Raw genomic sequence first — 23,700 nt, 5'->3', positions numbered from 1 at the left:
TGGAGATCTTCTGTTTCTTTGTTAGGGTCTTCTAGGGACCTCGAGACAATTTCAATGCTTCATCCCTTGTTGTTTCTTCTTCCTCCTCCAATACTCCATCTGTTCAGACCATTTTGAGCCTGTTTTCTTTCCCTCGCAACCTTGGAATCCTTCCATTTTTAACACTTTCTTTCTAAAAATTTCTTCCTCTGTTGTTTCTTTCCAAATCTTTCTTGACTTCATTATTATCATCATTAATATACACAATTTCCATGTGAAATGTATTTGATAATGTACTCCCCAGATATTTAAAGAAACTCACACTTTCAATCTTCTCTCCCTCGAGGGTAAGGTTAAAAGGTATACTTTTCCACAATAACAAATTACAATATTTACAGGGAAAAGAAAAAAAGATGAATTTACAGATTATAATATCAGACGGCTCTTTAGAGTAGACCAATTGCATGTTGCATGGGCAACTTGCACGTACTGTCATCATCAACAGGTCCCACCTCTCTAATTCCAAGTCTGCATTCCTTGTAGAATAACAATAAGAAGATTATTATTATTATTATTATTATTATTATTATTATTATTATTATTATTATTATTATTATTATTATTATTATTATTATTATTATTATTATCTGGAGTTTGACCCCAAACCAAGAAACAAAACACCACTAGAAAAGGTTATACCACCAACAGACAAGGAAGTGATCAAAGCCATTAACTCGCTCAAGAACTATAAAGCAGCAGGAGAAAATCAATTGGTTGCAGAATTATGGAAGAATGCCAATGATCAAACTCCCCGAAACTTGCATAAATGTATTATTGACACATGGAACTCCGAAAAAATGCCTGAGGAATGGAACTCAGAAATAATCCACCCCCTACAGAAGAAAGGTGATAGGTCAGATCCCAATAATTATAAGATGGATATCCCTTCTTGACGTCACATATAAGATCTTTTCTAAAATTATTCACTCAAGAATACAGGAACAACTGGACCAAGAACTTGGAGAGTACCAAGGAGGATTTCTGCCAGGCAGAAGTTGTCCAGATCAAATCATCAGTCTTAAGTGGATTATGAAGTATCAAAGAGCTCGAAGTAAGAACCTAGTTATCACTTTTGTTGACTTCAAAAAAGCTTATGACAGTATTCATTGGGAGTCATTACTGAATACCCTTCAAGAATTTGAGGTTCACAGAAAACTGATCCACCTTAATGGAATCACTCTCAAGAATACTAAAGAAAAGTTAAATTTAGAGGAGAATTGTTTGAGCCATTTACAATCAAAACTGGGCTTCAGCAGGGGGATGGTCTCTCACCTATTTTGTTTAATTGTGTACGGAAGAAGGTCATGTGAAAATGGAGAAAGAAATGCCAACCAAACATCAAGATTGGTAGAAATATAAAACTAAACTGCTTAGCATTTGCAGATGATCTTGCACTACTGGCAAATAATGTGGAAGAGGCTAAAGTCCAAATTGAACAACTAGAAAACATTGCAGCAAAAGTGGGATTACAAATTTCATTTGAAAAAACAGAAATTTTGCCAATCTTTGAGGTGGACACCCCTGTCATTCAACTAAACGATAACAAACAGATTAAGATTGTAAAAAAGTTCAAAGAAATCTCTCTCGATAAACGCCGTTCCAGCTGTTTGACATGTCCAAACCACATTAACCTGGCCTTCGATAAAGTTCCACTCAGTGACTGTTTAACATGGGCCTGTTGCCACTTTATTCTGAGCTCTATTAAGACAGATTAGAGTGCCACGAGTAGTTGGTCAAATGAATACCTAAAGAGTATTGGAAAGGAATGATCAAATGTCAAAATAGGTCAGAGAAAGAGAAACTGAACACATAAAGACAGAAGAGGGTGCAGCAGAAAGAGGAGACTAGGATAAACATGAAAACACCAAAGGACAAGCTCCACATCTTTCCAGCTTTGAACATATTGGCTCGCTCATCAACCCCAGTTCTTTTACATTCATTTCCTGTCAGCCCCCCCCCCCCCCCTCTCTCTCTCTCTCTCTCCACACACACATAAGGCTTGAACACCTAATAAGTTAACAGTACCAATACTACATACCAATGTGAATGGTATGGCATACTATGCATATTCATCATCATTATGAATTCCTTCTGGTGAGCCAGGTAGGATGTTTCTGAATGATGTGCATCCATTTATAATGGTCTTTGTATGTTTCTTTTCTCTCTAGGGCATCCCATGTTTCCCCTCTCTTATCTAGGTCTTTTCTTATCTGGTCTAAACACGTTTTTCAAGGGCATCCAATAGGTCTTCGTCCTGGAAGGATCTTTTCAAAATAAGCATCTGCTTAACGTGTCCTAGCCACTTCAACCTTGCAATACTCTGCCTTTTTCCATAGTCAGGGTGACCTGCAGGTCTCTTTGTATCTGATCATTCCTGATTCCGTCCCTTGTTTTCTGTACAACTGACCTAAGGAACTTCATTTTACAAGCTTGCAGTTGACTTACTTCTCAACACTACGTCCTTGGCACTTCCATCATTTGATATTGTACTCCCCAGATATTTAAAGGTATTCACATTTTCAATCTTCTCTCCCTCGAGGGTGAGGTTACAAGGTGTATTTGTCATGGTAACTTTCATTACCAGTAACACTGAGCTCTTTCTCACAATTAACTTATATTCTTTAAACTTGGTGTTCCAAAGATCCACTCTCCTCTGAACATCTCTCTCAGTTTCTCCCCAAATGGCAGCATCATCAGCAAAAACAAATGCATTAAGATCTTCCTTATCTATTCCTTCCCAGAAATTTTTAAATTAGTGCTTCTGGGATGTTATGTTTTTCTAAACGTACCCATATTTTTCCTCTCTCCACCCTGTCATATATTTTTTCCAAATCCAAAAACACTATTATTAGGTCCTTCCCTTTTTCCCAAACTTTTCCATTTAATGCCTGAGTGAAAAAATTACGTCTGTGGTTCCTCCATTTGTTGTAAATCCATGTTGTTCCGCTTCAAATTGATCTTCCATTATTTCTCTCAGTCTCTGTTCTATAATCATCTCCATTATCTTAAGGCAATGTGACAAAAGGGTGATGCCTCTATAATTGGTGCACTTCCTTCTACTTCCTTTTTTAAACAATGGTATTATAATCATTTTTTCTTGTCATCTGGCAACTTGTTCTCTTTCCATATAACTCCCAATGTTTGATGTAGAAAATGTATTCCAGGGGTTCCAGCCGCCTTAATCATGTCTGCTGTTAGTTCATCTGTTCCCGCTGACTTTCCACTTTTCATTTTCTTGAAGGCATCTTCTGTCTCTTTCCAAGTAATTGGAGGTTGTTCCTTCTGTAAATCATTAATGACTTTGGTAACCTGTTCTTGTTCATGCTCCCAATTCAATAATTTTCCAAAATAACTATTTCTATGTTCAAAAAATCCTCTGTCCTTCGCAAGGACGAACCTGCAATCTTCAGCACAAGAAGTTAATACGCTAATCACTCAACTGCTGGCAACTAGTAAAAATAATTAAAAGAGAGAATGAATGAGCTCATTGCTCCAAGTGTACCAGATGGAAATTCCAAATATGGACTTAATTCAAGGCACAAGTTTAAAAAACCCTTATACATACATAAAGTTGAGTCTTATACAAGAAAAATTTCAATATTGTCAATACTGATAATTCATTTATACAATTTAAAATCACGAAATTCTACAGCTGAAGAATAAATAGTAAGTATTCTGACCGAAACACTTGGACAGGTTGGTCTGCTTGTCGATGAACACTTTGGCAGACACGACGTTGCCAAAGGGCATGAACGTCGACGCCAGGTCGTTGTCGCTGAACTCCTGGGGCAGATGGTAGATAAAGAGGTTGGCTCCTTCAGGTCCCTCTATCTGCTTGCCAGCAGGACCACTGGAGGCACCCGTCGACGTCGTGATGGACGCTGGCCCACTGACCGCCGTGTGACCTCCAGCACCAAAGGAGGGAAAACCTGCACCACACACCAGCTCTATTCAAGGACACATCATGGAACACAAAAAGAAAAAAATGAATACATGAAGCAATAAGTTAAGAAAAATTCCTTATTTTTATACTATGAAACTTTCCTTAAGTAAGAGGTTCTCAGAAACAGTAAAGTCCTAATTTATTTCTGTTTTAAATCTGCTCAAAATTCCAACAAACTTTAGGAAGTTCAGACTGAACAAATATTATGCTAACCAAATCACACTATTTGCTGTTCCTAATGTAATATGATCTGGAGTAGGGGAGCAGAATGTGATTGAAGACGAGAAATGCATGTTGGGTACCAAAATGGGTTTTAAAAAGCAATGTAAATTTAAATCTTATAGTAGTTGTATAGTATTATTTGAAGTGATTCCACATACTGTATATGAGTAAATACAGAAGATAATATGAGTAGAATTTTTCACATAATATAAATTTATTAAGGATGAGCTGAGAGTTTAATAAAAATTGTTAGTGTAAATTGTATAATACTGTATTTTAGGAAAATGTATTTTTAATTTAAAGTTTAATCTTTGATAATTTATTTTTGTGTATCATTTGCTACCAAGGTAGACACCTAATTTGCAAATAAAATGATTCTGATTTAATTTGAATATACAAGCATTTATTGCTGTGAAAAGAGCAAAAGAATTGAAGGAATTCAGAAAAACATTTTAATAGATGATGTGAACGAAAACATCTAAAGACATAATAATTAGCTGCTACAAAAGTGTTAAGGAAGTATTTATATTTAATAAAATTTCATAGCCATCAATAATTATAGAATTGTTCACTACCGAGGAGATACTGAAATAATTCACACACTTAATAACTTTATTTTCAGTAAAGAGAATGGAAAGGGTGACAGATTGATTATATTTTCTTTTAAAAGATAAAGAATAATTTGTCAGTCATAAGCCATATATTTCACAACTCCCATGATTAGAATCTGGATTTCAGAAATATTTCATGCTTCTCCCATCTTAGATATTAAAAATTTAACAAACTGGGCTAACAAGACTGACATCACTTGATCTTGGAATTGAATATTTTTCTTAAGAATAAAATCTTCCTTTCTATATGAAGCCAAATGTCATAATGGATAGTGATGAAGTCATGATATATTGAATTCATGAACTGATGTTAATTATTATAACAGTCATAAAAGAGATAGAAGCATTTACATTTTCCTTCTCTCAAAACAATAACAAGCAACTGGTTGTGTTTGAATGGAGAACATCATGAATACCAGTCCAACTAGTTACCACTACACCCTAATAGCAGCATGAAGAACTGGTCCATTATAACGACAGATATCAGGGCACATCAGACGTGGCCCAACAACATGTAACATTATTGTCTGTCTCTGAATAGCTGTGAACCGACCCAAAGGGGACTTAAGTTCAATCAATCAATCAATCAATCAATCAATCAATCAATCAATCAATCAATCAATCAATCAATCAATCAACTGCTGTTGCCTAGGTGGAAAATTCCCTGTCAATTGTTTACCTAGCCTTGTCTCAAATATATTCAAAGAACTTGGAAATTTATCAAACATTTCCCTTAATAAATAATTCAAACCCCTTACTCCTCATCCTCATCCTTGCCCCCTTTGTCCTCTTGAATTCCAACTTTATCTTCATTATATGATCTTTCCTACTTTTAAAAGCTCCATCCAAGTTTACAGTATTCATCTACTAATGTCATTTTAGGACATCACTCCAGCAAGAGCTTTGAACATACCACTTACAAGAGAATGGATTTCGGTGTAAAATTTTAATCTGGTTAAAATTTAGTACACAATATTCCTACAAATTTGTAAAATGACATAGTGAAAACCACACAGGCCACTTTCAATTTTGAACGCCAATATAGAACGCACCGCGGAGAAGATAGATGGTTGTGAGTCAATGATTGGCTTTTTAAATATTGTTGCACAAATTAATGTTAATATCAAAATTGCATAATTCAATCAGGTCATTAAAAAAAATGAATTGTTTCCATATTCATATACCAAGCACATCCAATGGCTGAATAATTCTAGTAGTTCCCTGGAGAATAGTTTTAACAACAATAGTTTTGTTGGCAGGTTTTGATGCAAATATATTTGCTTCACTTTGTGCTGTCCATGAATCCAAGAGTAAACTACTGTCGTCTGGTACATTTTGAAAATAAATGTCTTGTAACCACTTTTGAAGTAACTTTTAACTTCCCAGACAGTGAAGGCAAAATAAATAAATTATCTGCTGTAAACAAACTTTTTTAACAAGAGGGCCAAATTCACTGTTTTCTTTTAACACAACTAACAGTTTAGGTAACAGTTCTCCATCGGCAGAAATTACATGCTGAATTGTATAGCTGTGTGTTAATGAGTTCAATGATTGCACTTCTGCAAACATGTTCTTCTCTCCCTTTAAATGTAGCATATGTCCAGCACGCAACTCTTCGTTAAACGCGCTTGGTCTGTGTTAAAAACACACTATAGAGAGTAAGGGTTTATTAATTCGGATACCTCTCCTACAAAAATGATTGTGTTCGATGCAAGCCAAGTGACCCATATAAAACTTCACAAGCTGGTATAAACCTGAAATCTTGCGTTTGATGATTTTGGTGGTTCTGGGAGAATCTGTATTGGTACCTATGCCATTCACAGTTGAAAATGATTGACTGCTGTTGGCTATTATTAATTAGTTTGTTTACCGGCGAGTTGGTCATGCAATTAGGGGCATGCAGCTGTGAACTTGCATTCAGGAGACAGTGTGTTCGAACCTCACTGTTGGCAGCTCTGAAGATGGTTTTCCATAGTTTCCCCATTTTCACACCAGACAAATGATGGGGCTGTACCTTAATTAAGGTCACAGCTGTTTCCTTCCCATTCCTAGCCCTTCCTATCACTTTGTCAAAGACCATCCTGTGTCAGTGCGACGTAAAGCAATTTGTAAAAAAAAATAGTAATAATAAAAAAAGTATATAGTTTGCTATGTCTAGTTTTTGCAGTCATAACTAGATCATTCAGTACTCTCATAGGCATTGTGTTATTGTAAAAACTATCTGGGAGATAAATTCCTTGATTGGAACACAACAGTCATTTTGAACAGTATTTCGTGTGTGTGATGTTCCAACTACACCATGCTAAGAAAGTTTGTAACTGTCCATTACAAGAATGTGAGCTGTTAAAATACATTGGACTGTAAAGGGAACATTACAGACGCACTGAAAACAGAGCTCGCAATATGGCACTTCCTTAAATTCCACGGTGGTCTGAATGAGAGTGAAATAAAACCATTTTTAAGTCTAATAAGCGGGACAAACTTTTTGCATCACTATGTAAACCGTAAGAACCATTTTAAGGGTGACTATTTCATGTTTCCTGTACCTCATTCCAATTCTGCTCCAGAAAAGGTTTTTTAAACTCATGAGCAGAAATAGATGGTTGGTCAATGACAACATTAGAAGCTGAACTGATGAAGAACGCTATTTATTTTCACACCTAGATTTTTGTAGTTTTTGTGACACAGAAGAAACAATTGCTCAGGAGAATGAATAACTAGGTAGAAAAATCAGTAAGGTAGGATGTAGTGCTTTAGTCCATTTTAAAACTGTTTATTTTGTGATCGTGTTGTGTACATTATTTGACTTTTCAAAAAGTAACTAGACAGCATAAAATGACGATTTGATACCTTTAACATCTTACATTATACTGTACATGAGTATTATCTAGGTTTTGAAATGTCAATTTTATTCTAAAAATTCCCGATTTTGTTCCAAAAAACCTGGAAAACCTGATCATAAGGTTGTTGAAGGTGACTGATTTTGAAATGGGAAATTATATTTTGAATAGCTTTGCTATGACACCCTATCCTGTGGAAGAGGTACCTAGTGGATGTTTCCATAGGACTCACCTGCATACTGTTGAATGCCAGGATAAGCTGAGGTAAGGGCGTCGAGGCTGGTTCCATTAGGGGTAAGGCCTGTTGTACCCAGCCCATTGATGGAAGCCATCGTATTGAGCGGGGAACCAGTAAGACCACCAAGAGCCATACTCGTTACAGGACTTAACGAACTTCCACCCGAGTTCTGTCCAGCTAAAGACCCTGGAAGCAAAAGAATATTTAAGATTAATAATGCAGAAGTCACAAATGCCAATGCAATTCCTCTCCAGATTGCACCCCTCCTATAGTAGGTACTCAGTAAGTTCCAAACAAAATCAACCACCACTCGGTATGCACATGCACATGCTCACCTTACACTACCAAACAACCACTCGTCTTTTTCTGAAATTACATCTCCATGCTTCCACCCTCTATGAAATATTAACCCAAAGAAAGTGTACAGAAAAACATTCACAAGCTAGGAATGGCACTGCTTTTGTAAAGGGCGTAGCATATATCATACGGGGCCGCTTGCCAAAATAAAAATTCAGACCCCTCTCAAATAAAATAAAAATCCTATAAATAACTAATCTATGTTTAATTAGAACAGGTAGAAATAATGCAATATATTGTCACACAGCTGGCGGATCCTGGATTTATATCACTTTAATTGGTTTCATTTTTCAGTAATTATACTCTGCAGCCGATACGGAAGTCTCAGTTATAATAATTTTTAGATTACAATTACAAAAAGTATACAAACAAAATTAAATAAAAAACTGTTCAAATAAAGTTTGAAAAAATTAAACCGCACAACCGATAAGCCTAATCTATTATTAACTTCGTACAGAGAGATCTAGTTTGAAAATGAGTTGACCGATTGTTACCACACCGACTTCTTATTGGCATTATACATTGTTGTCGAATAAATGTGTCACAAAAACTAAATGTGCAGCAAACGTGATTTCTAGTGCACTGTACATCAAAAAAGTTATCCCACCTCGCCAAATTGCACTCTTTACACCACCAAAAGCAGTGTTTGGTGTTCACCAGTGAAATATGCAGTTTGTAGATGGATGCATGAGACTTGAACCCTAGTCCTCATATTTCCCGGCGCATAGTCGCAATTAGTGGCACTGTAAAATTATTGGGCAACACACGTTGTCACGCAATTTTCCCATACGATCCATTCACAGTGGTGCAAACTGATGATGAAAACAGAACGTCTGTATTGATGTGCAAATTACCTAGTTAAGCATTAAGTCAACAAGAGTTGTATTCAGTTGTTACTGTCATCAAATAATTTTCCCTTCTGCATATAACATTAAAATTTCATTGGATGGTTTCATTTCATTCTTCACGGCATAACTCATCACACGGTAAAAACCCATTCATTTCATCATAAATCTTCAGAGAGTTTTATTTTCTTAAATTACTAGTGGTTGACCATGCGGTTATTTTCCAGATAGTACATCATATGTGTATCAAGTTTTTACACATATTGTTCCGTAATCTCAGTCGTTTAGTATAATTTAATTTGTACCCCTTCTCACCTCCATGTTCTCTGCGGGATCCAATGCTAGAATATTCCAAAAATAAAAAAATGTGTTTATTTTTAAAGAAGATTCCAAATACCAATTTTAACGTCTATAACATCTTTAGTTGTACGATCCCACCCGTATGTGTGCCTTACCCTACAGTTTTCTTTCCCAAACAGTAAGTCATAATATGTTTACCATACCGATTGGGAACGAACTTGGACTTAAACGGCATTCAGAGTGTCACAGTTCATCTCAGCTACCCCAAAGACTATGAATTTGTCACTAATATAGTCATTTTTGGATTTTTAAGTTTCACCCCTTTCCTTTAGGGGTGCTAGGGGTTTCTTGCCCCTACACTAATTTTTCCAGATAAAAGCAGAAATAAGTTTTAAGGAACACATCATTATCTTCACATACTGTTGGGTAGGCAACCCGCTGATCGGACTTGTCTTGCGGTTTGTTTATCTTCCCTTATTTTATTTTTTACCCCTTAGTGCCGAACTACCAATCAGATTTTGTTCAAACCACTTCATAATCCCTCTCAGATGTAATAAGAACAAACTGTGAAAATTTCAGCAAAACCAGTCCAGTAGTTTTTGAGTCTATTAGCTTCAAACATACCAACATCCAATTTTATATATACAGACGATCTGTCCCAGTCTGGATAGATCACAAGGAACTGGAAATCAATACAAATGAAATGAATTATGTAACAGATAAACTGAAACAAAATAAATCACCTCTGTAAGTGAAAAGATTGCTCACAAACTTTAATAAGTAGGAAGCATATTCTGTCCCCATTTAAAAAAATAATAATTTGGACATCCATATTGTCAATTTCAAAAAAGGGTATGCGGAGAAACTTGAGAATGTGCAGGTGTAAAATGTGGTCAAGATCCCCTAGCACCAAAGAACAATGCAACCACTGTTCAGCTGTGAAGCGGGATGCCGTAGCATGAACTCATGTATGGCAGACTGACAAGTTTCCTTGTTCTATTCATCAACCTGGTGAGCTTCATTAGGACTCTCTCAAAGTGTATTGTGGTGTTGAGGACAATACCATTCCACTGCCATAGGTTGATGGCTATTATGTTGGCTCTTTGATTCGAGTCTTCTTCAGAAATACAGTGGGCCTCTTCATGTACCTCCCATCCTCATTGATCAAGAAGTTCAGCGACTGCAGATTGGATCCACTTATGCCTGCTAATATGCAGTAACTCTCCCTTTCTACAGAACTCCAACATGTTGTCGAGAGTTTCTGTCTCAGTGCAGCCAGGATGATGGCAACAGGCTGCATTGAAGGTCCTACCACAGGAAAAGATTGCACTGCACAAAGGTTACATTTATTAACCATTGTGGTTTGATTTCGTATTGGTCCATATTGACTACAATCTCTACCTCAATAAATTCACTATTCTATTTGAAATCAGCATTGTCAATACTTAAGTTACTTAATTATTTATCATCACATAATACACCGTACATGTTTCGAGGACCTTAGTGTCTTCTTCCTCAGTGGTTTACTCCAAACTACCAAATATCTCTTGGGCTTATTTACTTTTAGTTATTATTGAACACAATCACATTCTTAACAAGTCCTCTCATAACCTGTACAACATATTTAATTCTAAAGATCTCTTAATTGATATATAATGTGTGCCATAAATAAACTCAAAACTACACTCTTCTATTTGTAATCGTATTAAAATGTCAGCCTTGTCTATTACCTACAAATAATCAATTTATTAAAATCAGTGTGTCTTAAAAATTACTGAAATCCTCCATCCCAGAGTTTACACTTTCTTTCTTTCTTTCTTTCTTATAGTTTATTGTGGAGTGAGAAGCTACCACTCTAGGGAGTGTTCAAGGACAGATGTTTATAATATAAAAGTAGCAACAACATTTAGCAGTAGTAAACTCTGGGTTGGAAGTTTTTGGTACTTTTTAAGAGACACTGATTTTAATAAACTGATTATTTGTAGGTAACAGACAAGGCTGACATTTTAATATTACAAATAGAAGAGTGTAGTAATGAGTTTATTTATGACACACATTACATATCAATTAAGAGATGTTTAGAATTAAATACGTATGTTGTACAGGTTTTGCGATGACTTGTTAAGAATATGATTGATGTTTAATAATAACTGAAAGTAAATGGGCCCAAGAGACATTTGGTAGTTTGAGTAAACTGCTGAGAAAGAGAACACTGAGGTCCTCCAAACATGTATGGTGTATTATGTGATAATAAATAATTAATTAACTTTAAGTACCAGTATTGACAAGGCTTATTTCAAACATAACAGTGAATCTATTGGAACAAAAGTCACATGACATTTCGATGGCATGGATATATTCTGAAGAAGACTCATCCTTTTTGATGTTCATCACCATAAGACATAAAATAGCAACATAAAAAACTTTTTTATGTTCATCCATGAGTTCGCCTTAGGGCATTCCTCATTTCTTTACCAAGTTTCCACATTATAATCACCATCATCATCGATAACCATCCTGAAGACCATACGCTGCCTTAACAAGGTGCCCCTTCCTCTGCAAATCTATTGCTTCTCCCTTCTAATCTCCCATGATGAAGGGCAGATTCAGGTGTCTTTACAGTTCAATCCTGCCATTGCAGCCTTACTTTACCAAGGAGTTGAATTTTTTATGGTACTGTATTCCTCCATCATAGCTCTAGGTAAGGCATCCTAGCTACATGACCAGCCCATCGGATCTGTCTGCTTCTCAAGCCATTTATCATCCCCCTCCACTCTCCTCTACCTTTGATAGGCCCCAAGGATTCATCACACCACTTTCCTTTTGAAGATATCGTGCCTGCCTCGGTTGGCCAATCTAAGTATATGTTTCACAGAATACAGTCAAGCAAATTATGGTCCAGAAAATCTTGACCTTTGACAAGAAAGGGCTTTAGATCTCAGTACATTTCCTAAGCTAAAGAAATACCTGCCTTGTACCTTGACCCTCTCTTTTACAATGAAGTCAACTTCAGTACGCATGGTGAAACTTGCTCCCAAATATCTGAATTTATCCACTAATCAAAAACCAGTCCTGTCTGTGGATAATGGGGGCTGGTCTTATTCGGATCTTGACATCAGCATATACTTCATCTCATGTTTGTCGAACAAATTATATTCAGTCTTTACAATCGCTGATTTGTATGCTTAATCAATCTCATCACTTCTACCATCCCAGTTCATATTCTCATGGTGAGCAACAAATATGGCCAGACTGTTACAAATTAGAGATCTCTGAATAGTCATAATATCAAGAAAGTGAATGAACTAAGAGTCTAGTTTCCTCCATTCCAGATAGGCTAAAATGTATACATTAAAATGTTGGCTGCACTGAATAAAAACAGATAAAAATTTACTTCATAAAAATTAAACTAACTGTTAACTTACATTCATCAATCTTCATAACAAAAGACTTCACTATACTCAAATTTGATCAATTTTAACAGGAAGATGACAATAAATATAATATAAAAACACATTACCATCAGAATTCAAAACAATATAATGACCCTCCATTTAATTTGTGTAATATAAATTATCATTAAGTACAATAGAATAATTGTGTTCAATGAAACACACTTCTAAATACTAAGTCAAAATCACTCGTTCATGAGCAAAACAAAGAAATAATTCATTCTAAAGTGGACACCCAACACAATATCATCAAATCACACAAACCAAAATTGGAAGTAACAACATGCAACAGGAAAACCATACTATTTTTTGGAGGTCTAATATTATCTTCAAACAGGAGCTAAGGTTTCTTATAAAGTTTAGTGTGTACTGAAATCATTCAAATAATAAACTTGTGAAAAGAATTATTACTAAGATGAAATAAAATTTAATGTCATTTACAATAAGCAAAACCTGCTCGACAATTCTAAGCAATATGAAGCTCATACATTTCTCACTTATTCTTGGAGCCATATTTAAGCAGGGCCCAAATAGGTCTGGAACCAGGACAGCAAAAAATTAACCATGCCCATAAAACTTTAAAAACAAGTTATGAATTAATTCGGAAAGGGCTATCTTACGATTTAAATCAGGTAAGTGTCATACTGCAGAGAGAATATCTTCTGATCAGTGGATGAATTCAGTTATCTAGCAATATGGTTCACCACACACAATGAAGTGGACTTCATCATAAAGGAGAGGATCAAAGCAAGAGACATGTATTTCTTCAGATATTCAGAAAGAATGTATTTTCTGAAAGATTCTCATTTCTGTCAAAACTTAGAGAAACTGGCCCTGATGAAATTCACAAATCAGCTGACGAACTGCAACAGATTTACTATCAGATATTGTAGAAACTTTAGGAATGGAATGCATCCACTTTATAAGTCTCCTGAAGAAAATAATAGTCCATTACTATCAATTTAGAACAAACTTCTGATTACTAAACACCTCTATAACTTATATCCAAGATAACTTATATCCAAGATAACTGTTGTTGCTTTGAAGATTTATTTATGTACTCCTGTTTCAAACTGCTCAGCTGAAAGGTTCTTTTTGGCCCTAATAAGGATTAAAAATGATTTACCAATCTCTCAAACTCAACAATGCTAGGCTCATCTTGCTGTGCTTGCCAATGACCAACGTGAACTATAGGATTGGATTATGAAGACGTCATAGAAATATCTGTAATGAAACAGCAAGATCGAAAACAGCTGCTGATTACCTCATTTTCAGATGGATATCTATCAAAATTTTGGGAAACAGAAAAGGGATGGAAAATTTATTGGGCCTATACGTGCTGCAGTAGTTAAATTCAGCCCTGGTAATACTGTTGACTTTAATTATGATTTCTGGTGCTATATATCATTCAATTTTGAGATTACAGCATAGTAACTCTTGATGACGTCGCCTTCACAGCATCATCTGAAGAGGAGTTGACAGAGCTGATCAAGAGAGTGGAAGAAAATCCCTAGAAATTGAATTACGTCTAAATTGATAGAAAACCAAGGTTATGATTATTGATCTTAAGAACAATAACAGTCCACATATCCAGCAGATTGGACGATATGAAGTTGTAAGCCAGTACATATATCTGGGCTCATTGTCCATCGCTGGTGGTTTCACAGATGAAATAAAACAAAGAATCAAAATAACAAAGGTAGCAATGAGCCGTCTGTGAAAGATTTGGAAAGATACCATGACCGGCATCAATACAAAAAAGAAGCTCATTGAACCTCTAGTCTTCTCAGTCTTTGTATGGCACAGTGCCAAGAACCATCTTACAATACAGTTGTGCACAAACAGAAAGCTTCGAAATGTGGTACTGGAGGAAAATGCTGAGGATTCCTTGGATAGCTCATTGCACAAACATGTCAATTCTGAACTAACTTCAGATGAAAGTTTGTCATGTAAAGTCCCTCAGCAGATCACATGCTATTTTGGACATATAATGCCCCAAGAAGGTGGCCTTCAAAAGTTGATTGTTGAGGATAAAGTCCAAGGAACCAAACCACGAGGATGAATAATGGATTGGTGTGGTGAGCGACCCCTTACAGACTTCCCTCTGAGTGACCACAATGAAGGCTTTGAATAGGGAAGAATGGCACAGTATGGTTCAGCAGTTAGCTGGCTTAATTATGACAGTCATGACACATCAGCCACGAGGGAAAACGAATGAGGGAAGTAGTAACTCTCACAGCGTGTTTGTAAGTGGACATATCATCAACACAAATGGTCTATCTTGTGTGCACGAAAGATGTTAATAGGCTGTACAATACCTAAATGTATCTTATCCTTCCATAGAAAGATAAGAAGAGGTTTGAATAAATAAGGTACAGATATATACGGCATCAAAAAAAAAACTTAGTTACCAAAACAGAACTGCTATTACATTTAAGATCTTCTCTATATGAGCATATGAATATTAAGTCAAAATAGCACTATAGTCCCTAAGTCCGTGAAAAGCACAAGTACTTCCTGTGCCCACAATTTTCACTGTTGTAACAGCATGACAAATAACATAACTATTTAAATCTTTCTAATTTGTACTTGTCTAAGACTTCTAATTCACATGCAAATGGCTGTTTTCTATCATACAACTAAAATACATGCCGAAGAACCGTGCGAACCACACAACTAGTTATATAAGCTGTCTAATCTAGTTAAATATTTATATTAGGAAGTCTAATAAAATATGCAGTAAGGAAAAAAAATTTATGCTTGCTACCGACATCCCCTTCCAAAATCATTCCAGCGACAGGTACATTTGAATCAAATGTGATCACACGAGGAATTTACAGTTTACACATTGGTGTTCAAATTATACTAACAAATGAGTAAAGAATTTGAGTCTTTTTCATGTTATCTTGGAACTTCAGTAGTCTCAAAGAGGATCTGTATTATTACATACGTATTTCCATCTAAGAATAACCTAGATCTACCTCTTTATTATATGGAGTATTTTATTAATATTATGATCCACTTCAAAATGAGTGAAGTAGGTGACTTACAAATAGCCGTGTACATGAAGAAAGACATTCTATCCTAAGAAAACCAAAACTGTTAATTTATTTAACATAGTCAAAAATGGAGGAAAATTGCTATTACTATAAAGTTCTTTTTCCAGATTGAACCAAGCTGACAGTTTATACCTTGTGTATAGGTCGTTAATATTTCTAACACAGTGCTAAAATAAAAGTTTTGCATATTACGATTTCACACAATATATGTCACGGTGAATCAGACAAGTTTACAATAAGCCAATATCTGATACACAGCAACGCTAAACCCAGATCAGGTTCAATATTTGTTTGATAGAAGGCATTTGCTGTGTCGGTCAGCTTAACAACATCGCTTGTAAAGTCAGTGGTATATAGACAGCACGTGTAAGACTGAAGTAAAATTTCTGCTACCGATCACATTCAAATTGTGATATTGCTGCAAGAAGGATGGAGACATGTGGTTGTCACCGCTCATGTTGGAGTGAGTCAGAATGTTGTCTGCAAGGTATGGAAAAAGTTCAGAAGGACACAAACAGTTGCTGATTGATAATGGAAAACAAATAGCAGGGCAGGATCAGTATTTGTTGCTCTTAATACATCATAAGCCCACTGCTAACGCCAACTCTTTCTGCCAGAATTTTTGAAGGGCCACCAGAGTGAATTTGCCAGATCAGACAGTATGAAATATGTTGCATGATGGAGGACTAATATCAAGGAGGTCTGTGCTAAAAGCTAATCTTAAACCACACTATAGTGCAGCTCATATAAGGTGGGCAACAACTCTCAGCCCGTGGCATCAGTGTAAGTTTTTTCTGATGAGGTCACCATAAACTTTTACCTATACTACAAGAACATTTGAGCCTGGAGACAATCCGGTGAGAGATAGAATGAGTCCTTCATCCTGAAGCACCATCAGCATCAATAGGGTTCTGTCATGTTTTGGAGAGTGAGATCGTGTGTGTTCGACTTATGCTTCTAATTCCTATCCAGGATAAGAGGACTGGTCTGGTTTACAGAAACAACATCCTCCAACCAACGGACAGGATCTGCTGCCACTGTGGACGAGAGCATTACAGTAGTGAATCATAATGCTAGTGTTTGTTGCCAGAGTGTTTAGTTTAGTTTAGTAATGTTTTATTTTACCTGGCAAGATTAAGGCCTTCAGGCCTTCTCTTCCATCTAACCAGGAACTGAAATATACATATGTTGCATTGTATTACAATAACTACGTCTAATACAAATTAAATTAATAATAATACAAGAATGGTGAGATTACATTAAGATGAAATGAATTAAGATTAAATTAATAAATTAAGATTAAGTTAAGATTAAATTAAGATTAAATAAATCAGACATAAAAAGGGATAAATTCTTAAAACTAATATCCTACATGTAAAAAAAAAAAAAAAAAAAAAAAAAAAAAAAAAAAAAAAAAAAAAAAAAAAGGCAGTGGTCAATCAGTTCTTTGAAACACATGGCATACAGTGAATGGTGTAACTGGCAGATATGAACTGTGTGAACATGGATGGCATGAATTAAAAAGAGCAACTAACCACCGTCTTAATCCTCTTGCTAGCATTCAGCAACTGACAAACTGCTATCGAAGAGTGGTATAATCTTTGGTGCTGAGTATGTCTTGTGTTCAAGCAAGCATTAGGACTCGAGGTGGCTATACACAGAACTGATCTGCCACACAATGAAATACCACATTACCAACTTTGTGCTTTTGCTGAGTTTCTGTTACTTTTGTATAGCTAACTGCACATTGTTTTTCTTTGTATATACAATTCTTAATGTACACTGAGTGGCCAAAAGCAATGGGAAGACACTGAATGTGATGTTAATAACAAATTGCTCCTCCGTGAGCCCTCAGAACGGCAGCGATATGGTGAGGCATCAACTCAACAAGATGTTGGGATCATTCTGGAGGGATTTGGACCCAAACATCTTGCACTGCTACCTACAATTGGTCTTGACCTTGTTGACACACAGGATCCATAACTTCATGCGGCATACGCCACACTCTCGCGTGCCCATCAACTCGATACAACTGGAACCGAGACTCATTGGACCATACCACACACCAACACTGTTTCAAGGTCCATTGCCGATGTTCGTGGCCCATGCACATCGTTGAGCTCTGTGGTGCGGTGGTTTATGTGAGTGGTAACATTATCTCTGCAATATTGATTGAAGATCCACCCCCAACACTATTGATCTCAGAAACCCAAATTTGCATGTAATCTCCACAATGCTATGAGCCATGTGCCGTGCACCGATCATTCCACGTTCAAAGTCTGTTAACTCGCGACATATTGCCATCTTCACAACACTGGTGTCTGTGACAGACTGCTCAGCTACGCCACAGCTAGCCGTAACACTCAGGGGTCATACACGGCACATTTTCTAATGGGACACCTCATCCTGCGACTTTTAAACACTCAGGGTATAATATATGTAAATACACATAGCAAAATAAAAAGTACACTAGATCAGAAAATGCAAAACTTTTTTGAGCACTGTACATATCGTTATTCTTTATCAAGAAAGATGGAACATGAAACTTACAAATAATGATTCTTTATCAAGGCGACCAACGTACCCCCTACTCGATTTGAGGTAGTCATTCTACTCGGGCATTATGCTCCTTCTGTGGTCATATAAATTACCTTGAGGTTATGACATTGTCTTTTCATTATAAAATAGTCTTCTGGAAGAAGGCTGGAATCTAAATTGTTTTTCAAGTTTCCAGACAATCGAAGTGAAGTGTTGGATCAACTGCTGCCTGAAAGTCATGTTGCTCCCAAATATGCACGACGTGGAAAGGTTTGAGAAGGCTATTAAATTACATAAGCATCACTCAAACAAATCAAACAAGAAAAAACATAAGGGGAGGAAGAAATAGAGAGAAAGGAAATTACCTAGAACACTCGAGCTGGACTGGGACCGGCTCTCACCTGAACTATTAGCCTTCCCAAGCAGAGCTGCAAAGTGGAGGAGTGCTCACAGATAGTAAGAAGGGAAGAAACACAGCAGTCTAAATAATAAATCCAAGCTAACTTTGAAACTAATGAAACAGACCTGGCCAACTTTAGTAAGAATGTGATCTACTTATCAAAATTTAAAATATCTGGATTTTCACTGTACTTTTACTCTTCTGTAATTTTTTGAAACATACTAGTACTATAAAATGTAATGTGCAATGTTAGATTAGCATGAATGTTTATCGTAACTAAAAGACTGCAAAGAGCAATAAAAGGATCTGCCTCTAGGTCTGTGCAGTTTAACTGAAGTACATTGCATGAATTATCTTTCACAAAACTAAAACTCCTCTTTCTTCAAAAAGTTTCTTGAGTCACAGTTTTAGTGCTATGTGGTTGAAATTTGGTACAGATGTCCATCAATATACAGAGAATGGAAGTTACTAAAGATTTATGTATCAGTTACATATAAGAGCATGTTTCGACATGCATAAAAAGTTATTATCTTGTGTGAAAGGGGAAGAAGAAAGGAAAATGTCAAACATTTTCAAGCCTATATGGCAATAATAATCATTACACCTACAAGCCAAATGCAAATTATAAAGTGACCTGTATGATGAACCTATAAGCAAAGTATTAATTAAATATGCTAAAAATTGTTGCACAAGGAACTTTCTTTAGTAACTTAGCAATTAATTTCATGAATTATTCATTAACTAAGAAAGTATAAGAAATAATTTACTTGAAAATTTTAGAGTATGGTTATAAAACTGATAGCAATTAGTGGCAAAAGTTTCATAATAATAAGATCAATAGCTTCCTAACTTTAAAATTTCAGTCATGGCTAACCTTGAATAGATTTGGGGAAAAAAACTGATCTATTTATTAGAGAGCCACTGTCTCCAATGTCCTTTTCAATTACTTTTTTAATGATTCTGCAGCCTTAAATTCTCTCCTTTATACGAGGTTATTTGCCATTCTCATTAATCTATTCATGAGGTCTTTCATGTTTAAGCAATCTCAAACATCAATCAACTACAATAGATTTTGTTCTCACAAACATGAGTATAAAATGAGAGTATCTAACCAACACCATAAATTAGCCAGTTATAAAAATAAGAAATAGTGAAGAGAAATGTTTGTCATTTCCTTCATTATGCTATTTAACAGTATCAATGCTATAAAAGGAGAAATTACTATACAGTGAAACCTACCTAAAGCAGCCAGCAACTGTTCTTCTGAAAAAATAGCCGTTACTACATATGGCCGCTAGGTTAAATTTTGGAATCGAGGAAGAGGTCTATTTCATCACACGATTAGCTCCAGTACACCTACAGTGTATTAAAAGTAAGATACATCTGCATTTAATTAATGTAAATTACATTAGAACAACAGAGTACACTGAGAGTACAGTACTGTACTATGTACACAGAGTAAGCTATCTATACTGTAGAATGACATTTTAATTCACTTTATTTCAGTGTGTGGTTTGTTTTGTAGTATTTCCACGTCTCTTCTTAGTGGCACATGTTTCAAAAGATTCTAAAAGTTTATTCAGATGTGAGGCTATATTCTCCCTGCACTGTTAGTAAATGTAACATTATTTCAACCAAAAAAAAAATTTGAACTAGTTGTCATAACGTCAGCTTCTTCAATCATGCCCAACCCCATTCATTGTTGTGGGCAGTTTAGAACTTTCTATACTTGGAGGCTAAAGGGATGAGAAGATGAAACAGAAGGACAGTACATCAGAAAAGAGAAACTACTTGCAGTACTTTCAGATGGTCATATATAAAAATTGTCAACTTTGTTACTATGCGACTGTCTCAGGGGTCAAGAAAGTATTTGGAGCGGCGTCATGTGACCGCTTAAAGGAAGGAGTCATTAGCACAGGTTTTAAGGGAAAATTAATCGGTTTCGGAGAAAAATGGTCACGTATTGAAGAGCCCACTAAATGAAGGTGGCTGTTTAGGCACGTTTCACTGTGTATGTTAAAGACCTCTGTAATCTATTGTATTGTATCCTTTAAATGTTGGTCATTCAAGTCTCAAGGTTGACATTTTTTTCTTTTAGGTTCACATAACATCTTTTCTTAGGTTACTGTGACATATATCGGGCCCAACTAAGTACATTTCACACTGTAATGGACTTGTTGGCCAAGTCTGTTATGGAAGAAAATGAAAAAGAAAGAAAGAGGAAATTTACCTAGAACACTTGAGCTGGGCTGGGACCTGCTCTCACCTGAACTATTAGCTTTCCCAAGCAGAGCTGTAAAGTGGAGGAGTATTTATAGATAGTAAGAAGGGAAGAAACATATCATCAGCACAAGTTAGTAAAGAGAACATACTACATTTATCATACAGGGTACCACTGATACATCCGACTAGTTAAATAAACGATGTGTATATACACAAAAACATCACTTGAGTGCAATATAAGTTAAATGAAGATGATACAAACACAGCCTGGCTTTTAAACTCAAAACCAAATCATTCACACTCATTTCTAACAAGAAATACTCACGAAGTGCCTGTATAATAGTGTAAAATCAACTAACATGGAAAGTTTAGCTGGAATCAGTGTTTTACTGTACAAATTCTAGCTGCCCATAATGTTAATTATACATGTTTATAACTCTGGATAATCAGAATGAAACAGGAAACTCAACTATAAGTACTGATTATTCTAATTACTTTAGCTGTCCTTACATATGCTTAAACATGTTTGTGGGTCTGGTATAGAAATCTGGAAAGTACAAATGTAAATGACAAAAAACCCATAGGATGAATTTGTGTAATTAGGAGTTGAGCAACTTCAATTTTCAGGGTCCTCAGTAACATTGTCAGAAGCATCAAAGGCATCACATTCAACCAGAAATGTAGGTTTCTTCCAAGTATACTTAATCATATTACTGAATGCGGAGACAATGAACTGAATATGGATAAGCAATGAAGACTGATGACAGTGTTACAGCACTGGAGGTCAAAATCAGTACTGTCAAGTAAAACTCGCCCACAAAAATGTTTGGTGAACTTCTTCCATTGACAAAAAAGAATGCACAGTATACCCAAAGGTTGAATATGGGAGGTTGCACTAGGTAGAATGGTTGTTACCTGTGTGTGTTTATCCAGAATTATGAATAGATTTTGTTGGAATGAAAGGGCAGCTAAAACTTGATTTACTGCCGTTTACAAAAGCTGAGATAAACACCTGCCAAGCACTTCATGAATGTTTCTTGTAAGACCCAGTTTTATTAATATAAATATGATAAAACCTTGTTAATTCAGACCCTGATAAGCCAGACTTCATTTAATCTGGATAGGAAAAAATCTTGCAAAAATGTAAGGTTTTTAAAAGTGTTCTTTAATCGACAATAGCATTCATCACACAGCTCCAAGATGGGTATTGTGAATACGCACTGCAATCAGTTTCTATTTAGGTGTTTCATCAAAACATATCTTCCTATTTGTTTTGTGCAGAACTATATTTTACTGAATTGTAACACATTGGTCTTTCTTTCTTTCTTTCTTTCTTTACATAAAAAATTAGCTGCAATAGAAAAAACTTGGAAAGGATGCATCAGTAGCTAATATATATTTGTCCAGAGTATGGAATCTTTTGTTTTAACAAGAAAAGGAGTAACTGGTTAACATTTATGCTACAATGTAATGTGGAAAATGAAAAAATACAATGTGATGCAAATAGGAAAGCCTCCAGAACAAACCCTAGAAGAAGCTGCTTGATAAGTTCATCTAATATTATTCTGAATAGTTCAATGGCTTCAATATTGGCACAGACATTCTCACCATAATTTTTAAAAATGTATTATGTTATGCCATTTGAAATCCAAAATGTCAACCTGTACTCGCTGGAACGTATATTCCCGACTGTTCTGCCAGTCTTTCCATGGCAGCTTCAATTTCAGTTCCTGTGAGTACTAATCCATTCATTTTTCTACGTCAAGAGTTTCAAGTGATTCAGAACCAGGATTGTCAGGCACACCATCTTAACACGAGTATCACTTAAGTACTGATTTATATTTTATCACGTGTTTACGTCTATGCCATTGAAAAGTATTAAAATGTGCTTTGCTGCTGTAAACAGTGTATTAATGCACTTTCTACTGTTCTTTCAGGATCATTCTGGTCAACTAATCCTCCCAATTAGCCCAGATTAATGATGATCTACAGGGCATGTTTTTCTTTTTAATCTCAATCTAAACCAAACTGTCTTGTTCTCATGACAAAAGCCCATTTTAGAGAATGATATTTTTTATATGTATACACCTACTTCACCTACTGGTAGTGTAATGTCAATAACAATTCTTGCACTCCATAGCCGAGGCCATTTGGTTTATTACTTAAGTTACCCAATACTCTGTAATCAAGATAGACGAAGGAGTGACAAATCACCTTGACATTCGTCTAGGCTTCAGGCAAGGACGTGTGTGGTTCAACTAATACTCCAATGCTTATTTCCAAGAAAACACTAGCAGATACAGAAGTGGAAGTTCATGTCAATGGAGAAAGAATAAGCACACTACGATGTGCAGATGATACAGTAATCCTTAGTGAGAGCTAACAGCTATTTCTAGATGAGCCGAATGACACCAGTGAAGAAAAGAGATTGTATATAAATGTTGACACAAAACAAAATGATTTCTTTGAAAAATAAAGAACAAAATTGCTCCTTTAAAACTTGCATTCAACAGCATTCAATCCAACAAGTAAGCAAGTTCAAGTACCTTGGCTGCTGGATTACTGACATCCTAGATCCTGATTTGGAAATAAAGACCCGTTAGAAATAGTTCCAACCACATTTATCAGAATGA

General features: G+C 35.8%; 1 protein-coding gene across 1 annotated transcript in view; it reads right to left on the bottom strand.

Annotated features, from left to right (window-relative positions):
- LOC137502155 (CUGBP Elav-like family member 1) overlaps positions 1 to 23,700 on the bottom strand; it is an 85,022-nt gene that overhangs the window by 23,007 nt on the left and 38,315 nt on the right. The window contains exons 4-7 of the mRNA XM_068229145.1: positions 21,075 to 21,137; positions 18,810 to 18,872; positions 7,888 to 8,079; positions 3,720 to 3,986 (exon numbers count right to left, since the gene is read on the bottom strand). Of these exons, the coding sequence (XP_068085246.1) occupies positions 3,720 to 3,986; positions 7,888 to 8,079; positions 18,810 to 18,872; positions 21,075 to 21,137 (585 nt within the window). The remainder of the gene's footprint in view (positions 1 to 3,719; positions 3,987 to 7,887; positions 8,080 to 18,809; positions 18,873 to 21,074; positions 21,138 to 23,700) is intronic.

This window comes from Anabrus simplex, chromosome 9, assembly GCF_040414725.1.
Source record: "Anabrus simplex isolate iqAnaSimp1 chromosome 9, ASM4041472v1, whole genome shotgun sequence".
Taxonomy (NCBI): domain Eukaryota; kingdom Metazoa; phylum Arthropoda; class Insecta; order Orthoptera; family Tettigoniidae; genus Anabrus; species Anabrus simplex.
This window is presented reverse-complemented; position numbering and strand designations above follow the sequence as displayed.